Below are 12,817 nucleotides of genomic sequence, written 5' to 3' on the forward strand. Positions count from 1 at the left end.
CAACATTTCGCCAAATGGGATTTGTTGCTCGTGGCCGCGTGATCATTCACAAGGATGATGATTACCAAGATGATGACAATGACGATATGAATGCTCATATGGCTAACCCAGTCCAAGCTGTTGCTCCTACTAATGTTGGTCCTTCTCATATGGCTTCCTCTTCCTCACTAACAATGGAGGATCATTTTGCAAACCTATCTAAACAGCTGGAGGATATGCGTCTTGCTCAACAAGCTCACTTTGAACAAATATATGAGTGGCAACAAAATCATGAAGAATATGTGATTGACCAGTTGAACGACTTGGGCACTCGTCTTGGAAACATTGAAAATCACTTCACTCTTCAACCTCCAGAAAGACCACCCAGTCCGGGTAGTATTAGGATTTTATGTTAGTTTGCTTGGTTGTTTGTTTGTTTTGATTTCCTGTGATGTTTCAAACTGCTCATGTCTTTCTTTATGCTAATATTGTAATTCCTCTTTTCATGAATAACATGCCTTCTTGTTCTAGTGCTTACATTCTTTTAGTAAGGGGGAGCTCATATTAAGGGGGAGAATTTTTATTAATCTTTTTGCTTATGACAAAAAAGGGGGAGAAGAATCAACTTCTAGTAAAGTGCAGTTGCTGCTAACCTGTTTTAGTTGTCTGTTAGTTTGTATTTTATGCAAATAAACCAAAGTTGCTTTTAAACAAGTACTTTTTTATCATCATCAAAAAGGGAGAGATTGTTACCAATAAGGAGCATTGGTACTTTGAAGATAAAAGATTTTGATGATGTTGCAAGTGATAAAACTCCAAGAATAAAGTCATAATTGTTTTAAAAGCACTTTAGTAGTTTGTAAATGTATTAGGAAAAAGTTTAAGCATGTGTAACTTAGAAATTTTGTATATCTAGAGAAGTTACGTATATAATCCATTATGAGATAGAATAATCGATTATCTTGAGTTGTCTTGAAAAACCATTTTTGCTCTGAAATAATCGATTATTACTTCAAATAATCGATTATCACTGGTCCTGATGAGAACTACACAAGTCCCTGGAATAATCGATTGTTCCTCAGAATAATCGATTATCACTTTTTGAAAATACCTATAACGGACTTAAATAATCGATTATCACTAACAATAATCGATTATCACTGGCAGTTTTAATCTGACTTTTCACTTCAGACCAGTTGTCTATATATAGTTGTTTTTAACTCTAAGATTTTTCACTTTAGAGGGTTAACTCTAAGATTTTTGAGAATACAGTGTGATCTGAGGAAGTTCCAAAAGACTAGTTCATTGCATTGCCTGGTCTCGTGAATAGGAGAAGCTCGCGCTTTGTGGGTCAAAGGTTGGAGCAGTTCTCTTCGAGTTCGCAACGCTGCTGTTGTTCCAGTTCATTGGTCGAAGGAAAACTATTTATGCACTATTTTGGTTCGTTGGTAAAAGGAAAGTGTAGATTGATCGCTTCCAGTTTGTTGGTCAAAGGAAGCACCCTTCCGGTTCATTCGTTGAAGGAAGGTTTTATCTTACTGTTTCATTCACTCTATTGTAAATCTTGGAAACTAATTTAGTTAAAACGTTAATCACTTTTTATAGTGATTAACAAGTGGACGTAGAATCTTTTGATTCGAACTAGGATAAAAAAAATTTTGTTGAATTTTTCTACTCCCTACACTCTTTACATTTTTCGCACATCAACTGTTCGATAAATTTTCTCTAAGAATACTAATTTTATAAAAACGGACCATCTTAACTTAAGTTGTGACCGAACACGCTTTCTTCTTACTTTATTCCGCTACGCGACTCTACGATACCGGTTGTCCTGATACTGACAATTGGTATTAGAGCTTGCTTTGATATTCTTTCAAACTTTTGCGAAAATGGTCGGTCATCAAACTCAAGTGTATGTCGAAGGTGCTTCCATTAACTCTGAGCTTTTTGAGAATACAATGTGATTCTAGGAGGTTCCAAAAAGCTATTTCATTGGATTGTCTGGTGATAACAATTGAAAAACTGTTATTTTCATGCTTAAAATTGATACTAAAAGCAACCTTTAACACTTAGAAACTAGCTTGAAATCATACTTTTGGTTATATTTTTAGAAATAAGAGAGCTAGACAGGTTTATGCTTGATTTCAGTGTTTTTATGCAGGTTTTAAGGTGAATTTGGTGAAAGAAGTGAAGAAGGATAGAGATGGAATCAGAAAAGACATAAAAAAGTGCAAAAGGAGAAGCCGTAATTATCGCTCAGCGGCAGTTTACCGCTGAGCGGCACTCAGGCAATCGCGTTGGCTCCGCTGAGGGGTGAAAAGGCCGCTGAGGGGAGGAAAACAACTCACGCACTTACCGCCGAGCGGTAGTTTACCGCTGAGCGGCACTATTTTGGGCTTGGGCCTAATTTTCTGTAATTTTAGAATAGTATATAAGCTTTAGGATGTCCTAGGGTTTGTATCTTTGGCAGAGACGAAGCAAACACTCTCTTTTCCACCCCTTGAAGGAAGATCTTGGATGCTCAGGCTACCTTCTCCTCTTTCTAGGGTTCTATCTTTCTTCCATTCATTATTGTTCATCTAGTTTCACCATGAATATGGTGAACTAAACCTTGTATTGTTGTTGGGGAATCAATGTAGTCTTGTGAAACTCTCATATATGGAATTTGTGTTTTAACGTCTTATATTAAGATATATGCTTTCTTTCATCTTTAGTTAGGGTTTTTCCTCTTTGCTTATTGCTTGCTTTGTTTAACTCATTCATTGCCATGATTATTGATTTTGTCGATATGGGAACGTACGGGGAAATCTAGATCCGGGGAATTTCTCCCAATAGCATATTGGTTGCCTTTAAGCTCCTGCACTTCAGAACTAATTACTAGGAATGTTAGGATTTGTATGAACTCGTAATTAAGGATAGGCCTTCTTGCAAGGTGATTTAGAGAGTGGCATTAGCATTGATGAAAAGAATGATGAATTCCTAAAAATATATGAGAGTGGATAAGATGAAATTGATAACCCCAACAATATACTCATTCATCTAATTCATTGAAGTGTTTGTATTCTGTTTTTCTCCATTGATCAAATTCATGCATACATATTTAATTACTGTCTCCTGCATTTAAACCTACAATTATTTTTTTCTTAAGTCTTAAATAATCAACAAATCATATAGCTAAACTAGGCCGTGAGTCCTTTGGGAGAACGATACTTGGTCTTACCGAGTTTATTACTTGATACGATTCGGTCACACTTGCCGATTGTTAAACAAGTTTTTGGCGCCGTTTTTCGATGTTCATAAATTTGTCATCACTTGGTCTCGTGAATAGGAGAAGCTCGCGCTTTGTGGGTCAAAGGTCGGAGCGGTTCTCTTCGAGTTGGCAACGTTGTTGTTCTTCCAGTTCGTTGGTCGAAGGAAGACTGTTTCTGCACTGTTTCGGTTCGTTGGTCGAAGGAAAGTGTAGATTGATCGCTTCCGGTTCTTTGGTCGAAGGAAGCACCCTTCTGGTTCGTTTGTCGAAGGAAGGTTTTATCTTACTGTTTCATTCACTCTATTGTAAATTTGTGAAACTGATTTTAGTGAAAACGTTAATCACTTTTTATAGTGATTAACAACTAGACGTAGAATCTTTTGATTCGAACCAGGATAAAAATTGTGTGTTGAATTTTTCTGCTCCCTACACTCTTTACATTTTCCGCACATCAACTGTTCGATAAATTTTCTCTAAGAAAACTATTTTTATAAAAATGGATCATCTTAACTTAAGTTGTGACTGAACACGCTTTCCTCTTACTTTATTCCGCTACGCAACTCTACAATACCGATTGTCCTGATACCGACAATTTTTCTTCTTAATTGTTTAGAAATAGGCTAGTTTTAGGATCTTTCTTTAATTTTGTATTTAGTTTAAAATAGATTTTTAAGTGCATTTTTAGTATTTTGTAAATAAGTAGGAAAATAATTTTCTTCTTTTGAAATTCTTCTAATGAAAATTTTGTTTTTTTTAATTAGGTTTAATGTTTCTTTAATTGTAAAATTTACCTTTCTTTTGTTTCAATTGCTGATTTTTTTTAATTGGATTTTAAATTTCAGATTGCACCATGTTTTGGGTTGTTGCCGCCACCATGGGATTAATTGAAAAGCACATTCTGGATCGCTGCATTTGAGATTAAGTTGTTGTTTTGCTGCAATTAAAACTAGCCTGTAGTGAAAAGAATTGGGGCACTACATGGGCTAACTCCAACTAAGTGGAGTGCAGCGTTTTAGCATGAGCGTTGCTCCCTCCACCACCACGACATACTCCCTACACCTCCTCAAATTCTTTTATTTCTTTGCATTTTCTTTCTTTATTTTCTTATTCTTTTTAAATAGATTTCAATTGCTTTATTTATTTATTTTAATTTCATTGTTTCATTTTTAATGTCCCCACATTGCATTAATAGTTTAGATAATAAATAGTGAATAAATAACAAGATTTTAACTTTACACTTTGAACTTAATCTTTGGATTGATTCCTGGTCAGACCTTTACTACATTAAGGGGACAAGATTTGTTGACTTTTTGGTGCGACCAAAAAGCTTTCAACAAGCATCAAAGATTTGGGCTCTCTCAAATTTTGTCTTGGTTTTGAGGTTGCTCGATCACAACAGGCCCTTGTGCTAAATCAAAGAAATTATTGTTTGGAAATCTTGGCAGAATTTAGTCTCATTGGTTGCAAACCTACTACTTCTCCTTCGAATCCCACTATTAGGCTTAGAGATGATGAGGGTGATCTTGTTTTAGATCCCACTGCTTACAGAAGATTGATTGGTAAGTTGTAGTATTTAAATAACACTCGCCCAGTCATTTCCTTTGTTGTTTAGCAAGATAGCCAATTCATGTCCAACCCACGACAATCTCATCTCCATGTTGCTTTCCGGATTTTGAAATACCTCAAAGGTTGTCCAAGTCTCGGTTTATTTTATCCTTCTTCCAATTCTCACAGAATTCAAGTTTTTTTTTTATTCCGATTGGGCTACTTGTTCCTTCACTCGCAAATCCATCATGGGCTATTGTGTTTTTTATGGCCACTGTCTTATTTCCTGGAAATCCTAGAAACAATCCACCGTTTCTAGAAGCTCTACTAAAGCTTAATATAGAGCTTTGACTTCTGTTGCCTGTGAACTGCAGCGGTTAAAGTATATTGCTGATGACTGGTGCCTTCAAATTCCACTTCCCTTTCTCACTTTTTGTGATAATCAATCTACAATTCAGCTGGCTAAGAATCCATTCTTTCATGAACGAACCAAGCACATTGAAGTGGATTGTCTAAGATTCTTGACGGCCTCATTGTCATTTCACATGTTCCTTTCAAGCATCAATTGACAGATATGTTAACTAAGTCACTTTATCTTGAACCCTTTAATGATAATTTGTCCAAGATGGATTTGCTGAACATTCACCGTCCATCTTGAGGGAGGTTGTGAGAAGAAGACATGTTTTCTGTTTATTATCACAACTGACATTATTCCCTTTTCCCCACTGGATATTTTATTTGTTGTTTTATAGTTAGTTTGTTAGGATAGTTATTTTACCTTTGTAGAATCATCTCTTGTATTTTACTTTGCTGTATAAATTACACATCACACCGTATTTTACTGGTGGGTATAAATAATGAGAAAGGAGAAATTTTGAAACCAGAATCACCTCTGCTTTCTCCATCAGATTGTCTAAAAAATGGAGTTCTTTGGTTAGCAGAACCTACAAAATTGATATCATGAGAAGCTTGAAAAAAATTCTATTTTGATAGAAAATCTCACTACATTGGATTAAACATACCTAAAATTTGAGGTTAACTTGAATAAATTATGTGTTTTTCTCTTTCTTGTTTACAGACATTCAAGTATTAAAACATTTTTAAAACACATCAATATAACCTCTTCTTTTAGCCATATAATTATAAACCTAAAAAATATTTCACTTAAATTAGATAATAAAAGACTAAGAGCTTTATTTTGTTATTCAACTATTTATTTCTATCTAACATTGGATTTTTAACTTATTATTGGATTTTCAAATATACAGACTCTTTAAATTAAGTTTCTTTTTTAATATCGCAATTTTAATCTTTTAATATAGGGATTATAATATTTTAAAAAATAAATAAAAGATTAAATTTTTAGATGAACTTGATTTATATAAATACTTTAAGTTTTATCTAAATACTAATAATTTCGATATTTAGTGGTTGAATAAAAATGTATATATAGTTTAACCTAAAACCCGTTTAGTATAATTAGTTCATTATTTTTTAGAACTTGAGATGTCTTTGGATCTAAAGATTAATTAATCTGAAAACCGATATTTGTGTAAGGATTGAATATCTTCCACGATAGTTTGTCATAAGCATAGCTCAAACTTGAAATTAAACTCGGAGCCATGTATTCATGATTTTTGACACACCATTTTAGTTAAAAAAAATTATTCATTTTTTGTTCATTGCTCTTAGTTTTTAAAAAATATTTTTTACTCAAAATTTTATAATTTTAGATTATCATATAACTAATTCATAGTGCATTTCATAAAAGAATTAATTTTAAATTAGTCTAGACTGTAAAGATTGAGAAAAGAAGTCAGCTTTGAGGAGTGGACACGTGGCATCACAGGATAGGATGGAACATTATTAATAAAATAACTTATGTATAGAAACGTGGAATTCAAAGTTCTTCCTATTTCCTGAGCAACCAAACCTCACTCTTCAGACCTTTCTTCTTCTCTTGCCTCTGCCTTCTCTCTTCAATCTTTTTTCACTGAGCCATCAGATTGTTGATCAGGTGGTGTTTGAGTGTTCCCAGCATAGAGGGCTCCGTTTTGAACCGATCACTTTCTTCCTTCTTACCGGTAAGTAGTTCTTCCTTTCTCCTCCGTTGCTTTGGAACCTAAGACATGCGACTCTACTGGTTGCATGTAACTAGAAACACTTTTCTTCAAATCTCTGTCAAATTCTAGCTCTAAGAGTTGTTTTCTACCACCAATGTGGTGGTTTATAGGGTTTGGTTGGGTCCTTGCTGTGTGAGGTACTATAGAGAAGTGTTATTGTGAGCTGGGCATTTCAACTATAAGGTAAGGGGAGCTAGTTGTTTGTTTGAATCTGTTTTATAAATGTGTATGCATGTTGAATGCTGAACTGGTGTGCTGTTTTGGACTGCATTTTTGGTTTCAAGCATATTGGACGTTATGGACTGAAACATGTAGTTGATGAAACTATAATGGCTTGCTTGTGAATTGAATTGGATGGACTTAATTATTGTAAAATTGAACATGTAAGAAGTGTTTGGGGGTAAGATTTCTGTTGTAGTATAAATTAGATAGACAATTTGGCAATTAGGAAGTATTTTAGGTCATTTGAGAGAAAGTGGGATAGTGATTCTGAGCATATGAGGTCTAGAGTGTTTTTGGAGGGTTAGGACAGTTTAGATAGGTCCAATGTGGCTTGCTGGCAACATAAAACTGGTTTAGAACAGGTTAAAAATGGTAGAATTGGATTTGAGTCCCTAAGTTGAGGAAATTAGTGTTTTAAGAAGGAATTTGGGTCTTAATCACTTAATAATCACTGGAGGAATGTGTAAAATCAATTAGATAAGTTTAATTAGGTTTAAATCACCAATTAGAGGTCTTAGAAGTTGGGGAAGATTATTGGAAATGGTAAAAGGGTGTGAGTGTGCATAATTCTACAGAACTGGCGTTCTACAGATTATGCAGACTCGTTATGCGAATGGTTTCGCATAGTGAGTCCCTGCAAGGGGATGCTCTCTGCCAGGGTTATTCGTTGTGCGAGCTAGTGCGCTTTATGAATGACCAGAGAGTGTTAATCTCTGCCTGGTGGATTCGCCTAGCGAATCTTGTCGATATGCGACTGGTGGTGGTCTGGAGCCACTATCATTTTAATTAGAAAAGTGAATAGGGCGCAAGGCGAGAAGGTTTGGGGAGGGGTTGGTCTCTGTCTAGACTCTAGCTGTGCGACTTGGGTGCGTTATGCAATAGACCTAAAGTCTATCGCCTATGCGAAGTAATTCGCAAGGCGAGTGTGGTGCGCTATGCGAGCCACTCTGGTTTCGCCATGCGAGCACTGTGCGCTGTGCGAGAAGTCCTGAGTTTAGTTGTTTAATTTCCTTTGGTTTTATGATTGATTAAGTGGTTTGTTACACTGTTTGTGAAGCATGCTTTAATATCTATGGCCTTATCTTATGGAGCTTAAGCATGTATGTTGATTCTAATTAAAAGTATATGAGTTGAAAAGGAAAGTGGTATGATCTCAAGGTTGCAAGTATAAGTTTCAAAGTTTAGAATCTCTTGGTGAGATTCTTAGTTGTTTAGAATGAGAGTAGGAGCTTAGTCTTGGGGGTTATACTGAAACTCCAATGGTCAATCATTATCAAGTAGAGAGGATTGAACCATGTCGTGAGGAGTAGTAGGAGGTCTTAGTCTTGGGGGCTTCCAGTATGCCTCAAGGCCCGGAACAGGCTAACCTCGTGAGTGTGGTAGGGTGAAACCCGTTGGCAACGGCTTTGCAAAGCAGTAGAGGCCGCCACGAGTGCACGACCCGCCATAGCTCGACTATCATTCTAAGTTCGGACGAGTCAAGTCTAGTATACAACATGTTAGGATGTATGATTTAGCTTGCTTTGATTGAAGTTGAATCTAGTATGTTACATACTGTTATATTGTATGCTTTTCTTAGTTTACTAGCTCACCCTTCTGCTTGCTTCTGTGCATACTTGTGTGTGATGTTTTCTTTTGCAATGATCATCCACTCAGATGTGAGTAGAGTTAGATGAGGTGCCTCTAGAGCAGGCCTTGGAGGGAGATGACAGTGCTGCTTAGTGTAGTTAGGATGCATATCTACTTTCGTATATTTTGAAATACTCTTTGTACTTAAAGATTTAAATTTATAGCCATTTTGGATGACTGTAAGTTAAACACTTTATTTACATGTTCTTAACTGCTTTATAATATTATATCTGATGACGTCTATATTATATATACTTGCTATATAATGGGGTTGTTACGTAGACAAGTATGATTTTTAAATGTAAATTATGGGTATTAATAATATTAACTATATTAATAGTATTTTATAAGTAGTGGATTAAAACAATGTTGTAATATGAACATTTCTATTTAATTTTTTAAATAATTTAACGGTTGTAAGAAATTTTTAATGTAAAACTAGTGGAAAAAATATACTAACATCCAATCATAGATTTGTATTATGTGTGATAAATTATTAAATTTTTATATAATAATTATTTTAAAATCATCTCATTTCCATTTGCTTGATTATTGTTTCAAACATTAGCTTGTTAATATATTAGATTAGACTATATTTTCATAAACTTTACCTTAAATTCTAGTTTTTTCAAAATACGCTCTTCGACGCATATTTTGGATGAAAAAAAGAGAGAGAAACGATGACACACAAAAAATTATATAATAAATAAATTAAAATTTGGACAATTTTTTTTATATAGATTAATTTAGAAAATTGGAAAGTAATTAACTCCATTAATTAGGTGTTTTCTTTATTAAGCTTATTTAATTAATTAATTTTATTTATTCATCGAATTAAAAAATATATTTAGTAATTATTATATTTAAGATATATTGTAATAATTTTAACATATTTAAAGTATACAATACGTTTTAAAATTATAAAAGAATTATTTCATATATTTTCTATGACGTTTAAAATCAATGACCAAATATTAAGATTATAATGGCACAATCACACAGCACACTATTAAAAAAAAAAAAAAAGTCAAGACAATTTGCCTTGATTTGCCATGAACAGAGAGAGAAGCAAATTCCTCTTAACCAGAGATATATCCAAGGGTTCACACAACACAATTTCTGGAGAGAGGATGAAGAATGTTTAGCAGAAGAAGATCTAGATTCATTTGAATTATCTTTTCCCAATAAAATCATCTTAATGATAAAGAATTTAATCTGGTTTGTATGTGATTTCAAGTTTAAACTTCACTATCATTGTTGCAGACAAAAAACTTTCTCCAACTTGCCAAGAAAACCAAGATCAGTAGAAAATCACGAGCAAGCAAACTTCATGTTACATAATAGGCATAAGGCTTTCTTCAAGCAAAAACCTTTGCCACTTTGTGTGTTTTCATCCCTGTATCCTTGTTTAGTCAATTGGATCTACAATACTGCCTCTGTTCATCTAATATATAACAAGACAAGGTATTGCAGACATTTTTTACTAGAAAGAGAGCACCATGAAACTAAACAAAAAGAGTAGTCATAACACCTCTAAAAAAATTGATTTCAGATTCAGACAGAAGAAGAAAACTCTCATGGCATAATGGCCATAATGTGTGCAGCCCAATAGAATAATTACAGAAGCTGCTTAACTCTTGTTGATCAGAAAAGAGGGTCAGTGGCAATGGTAAGAGTGGGATCACCTAATTGTGACATGAAGTTATCACCAAACATTACAGCCCCAGCTGCCAATGCTCCTGCACCTGCCCCAATTGCAAATCCTGGAGGCCCTCTTGGCCTAGGACCTGCCCCAGATGATGATGATGATGGCATGTTAAAATAACTAGGTGCCATGCCACCATTACTTGGGAAAAAAGTGGGAGCATGATTGACCTTTGAGTGTGGTGGTGCAGGAGTTGTTCTGGGTGTTTGATAACTTGGTCCAGTAGCTGCAGGATAGCTTGGTCCACTCATATAAGGAGGATTAGTAGCGTAGTCTGCAGGAAATGGCACTGGATGTGTGTAGGGGACATTATTTTGGGTCTGTTTTCCTGTCCCATGGAAATGATGGATTGAAGCTTGAGGCTTTTTCTGTGGGTAGGCTTGTCCAAATCCACCCCCTGGGGTCAAGTGAGTATCATTGCCATAATCTAGCAGCACTACTCCTTCCCCATTACCTGCATAACAAACATAAAGCCTCAAATCACTCAAAGTTGCAAGCCTTTCCATCCAAACATGGAACCCTTTTTAGCATGCTGAATCAAAAGCTCACTCACCCTATAGAAAATAAATAAAAAGATAACATATATTTCAAGGTTGTGAGTCCTCGTCTTAGATCTGATTTTCCACATTTGGAATGTTACCTTAAAAACCAATCTTCCAAATGTGACTTTGTTCTCTTAATGATAAAGACTCTAATAATAAATAGCACAAAAAAATATTGCTTGGATCACTTTTCCAAAAACTCTATTAACAACACACAAGAAACTGTTCTGTGGTTTAGATCACACAAATTTATGATTTCAACCAATCTCCACTGAACATGTTGTTAAGTTTTTCAATTTAACATAGAAGAGTTAATAAAACATAAAAACTAGTAGAAGATTATAGGCACATGATGACATCAAATAATTGCATAATAATAATACCTTGTGGGTGGAAAGTAGGGTCCTCCTTGTTCTCAGAAAGACGGATTGAAATATCAATGAAGCCACTTGGTTTGTTGGATTTCTTCTTTCTCAACTGGTAGCTTCCTACTTCTTCAGAGTTGTGGACCTGCTTAGCCAAAAACTCTCTGAGAACAACTGTTGCGGAGCCATGAAGCTTCTCAGTGAGGAACAAAGGATCTCTGCTATAAACCTCCAAGTGGAGTGCCAGATCTGGGTTGGAGGTATCAACCTGGATGGCAAACTTGGTCCTCCAAAGAGGGTTGGCATTCCCAGAAGCATCAACTTTGGTACAGTACTTGCTCTTAGGATCAACCCACCCAACTGCATACCACTGACGCTTCCAAAGTGAGGGTGAACCCCTCACACCACGAGCTGATATCAAGCACACTTCAATCCAGATTTTGGCCATGGGTAAAGACAAAACGGTGGTGGTTGTTCACGCAGGAAAAGAGATTAGATGAAGGGGTTTTGGTGAACAGTGTCAAAATCTCATTGTGGGGTGTGGAAAGGCCATTTTTTTTTCTTACTGATAAGTGCATCACAGCCAGGCAGAATCTGGCAACATTTTTAAAATGCACTACAGTGTTGCATTGGGAAAAATGAAACCCTGATTGAATGCCCAGGAAAATTGGATAACTATGAATTTGTATTGTAGAAATGATTTAATTTGTTCTGGAAAAAGGTTTGACTAATATCCAAACTGATTTTAGTCACTTCGTGATGATTTCTGAATGTAGGCAATGATTTTCTTTGTCTGTGTGTGTTTATGAGTGATGATGGTATCTTCACATTGAAAGAAAATTCACTTGTAGAGGGGTCCAAGGATTACATATAAAAAGAGTGCAAGTAAAGTGTTTAATAGTAATGATCTAAAAAGATGTACTATGATTACAAATAAACACATTCAAATAAGTGTGGAAGTTAAAAGAGAAGGATACTTTTTTTATTAAGCAAGCTTTAAATTAGATTCTTCTTATTTATAGGAATCTTATAAGTATACAATAAAAATAAAACAATATATATATTTATAAACTTTGTTGCTTTTTTATGAATAATTTGATAGGAAAATAAAAAGAACAAAAAAAAAAAAACAATCACATCAAATTTAACCTTTTTTTTTAATAATGGAATTGTGTTTGAGATACCATGTGCCAGCGGAAGACGGATTATGCGGTATAATTTTTAAATTTTTTGATAATAATTAAATTAGATAGTTTTTTAGTTTTTTTATAAAGTATATATTTATTTATCATTTAATGTTAATAAATAATAAAACATAAAATTAAATAAAAATATTTATTAATATATTTTTATTTTTTTAGCTATTCACTTATTTTACTCATTTCTCACTTTCATTTTTTTTTCTTTTTAAAATTAAACACAAAGTCATTATTTAGATTATATTTATCATTTATTCT

At 34.4% G+C, this 12,817-nt stretch overlaps 1 protein-coding gene across 1 annotated transcript; it reads right to left on the reverse strand.

The window, feature by feature from the left end:
• Positions 1-10,048: 10,048 nt before the first annotated feature.
• On the reverse strand, positions 10,049-12,200 carry LOC124844810 (uncharacterized). The gene is made up of 2 exons (XM_047321817.2): positions 11,379-12,200; positions 10,049-10,907 (listed from the first exon to the last, which is right to left on the reverse strand). Exons 1-2 carry the CDS (start codon positions 11,806-11,808, stop codon positions 10,393-10,395), a joined length of 945 nt encoding a protein of 314 aa, XP_047177773.1. The 5' UTR covers positions 11,809-12,200; the 3' UTR covers positions 10,049-10,392.
• Between the last annotated feature and the right edge of the window lie 617 nt (positions 12,201-12,817).

This window comes from Vigna umbellata, chromosome 1 (genome assembly GCF_029865625.1).
Source record: "Vigna umbellata cultivar VRB3 chromosome 1, Vumbellata_1.0, whole genome shotgun sequence".
NCBI lineage: Eukaryota > Viridiplantae > Streptophyta > Magnoliopsida > Fabales > Fabaceae > Vigna > Vigna umbellata.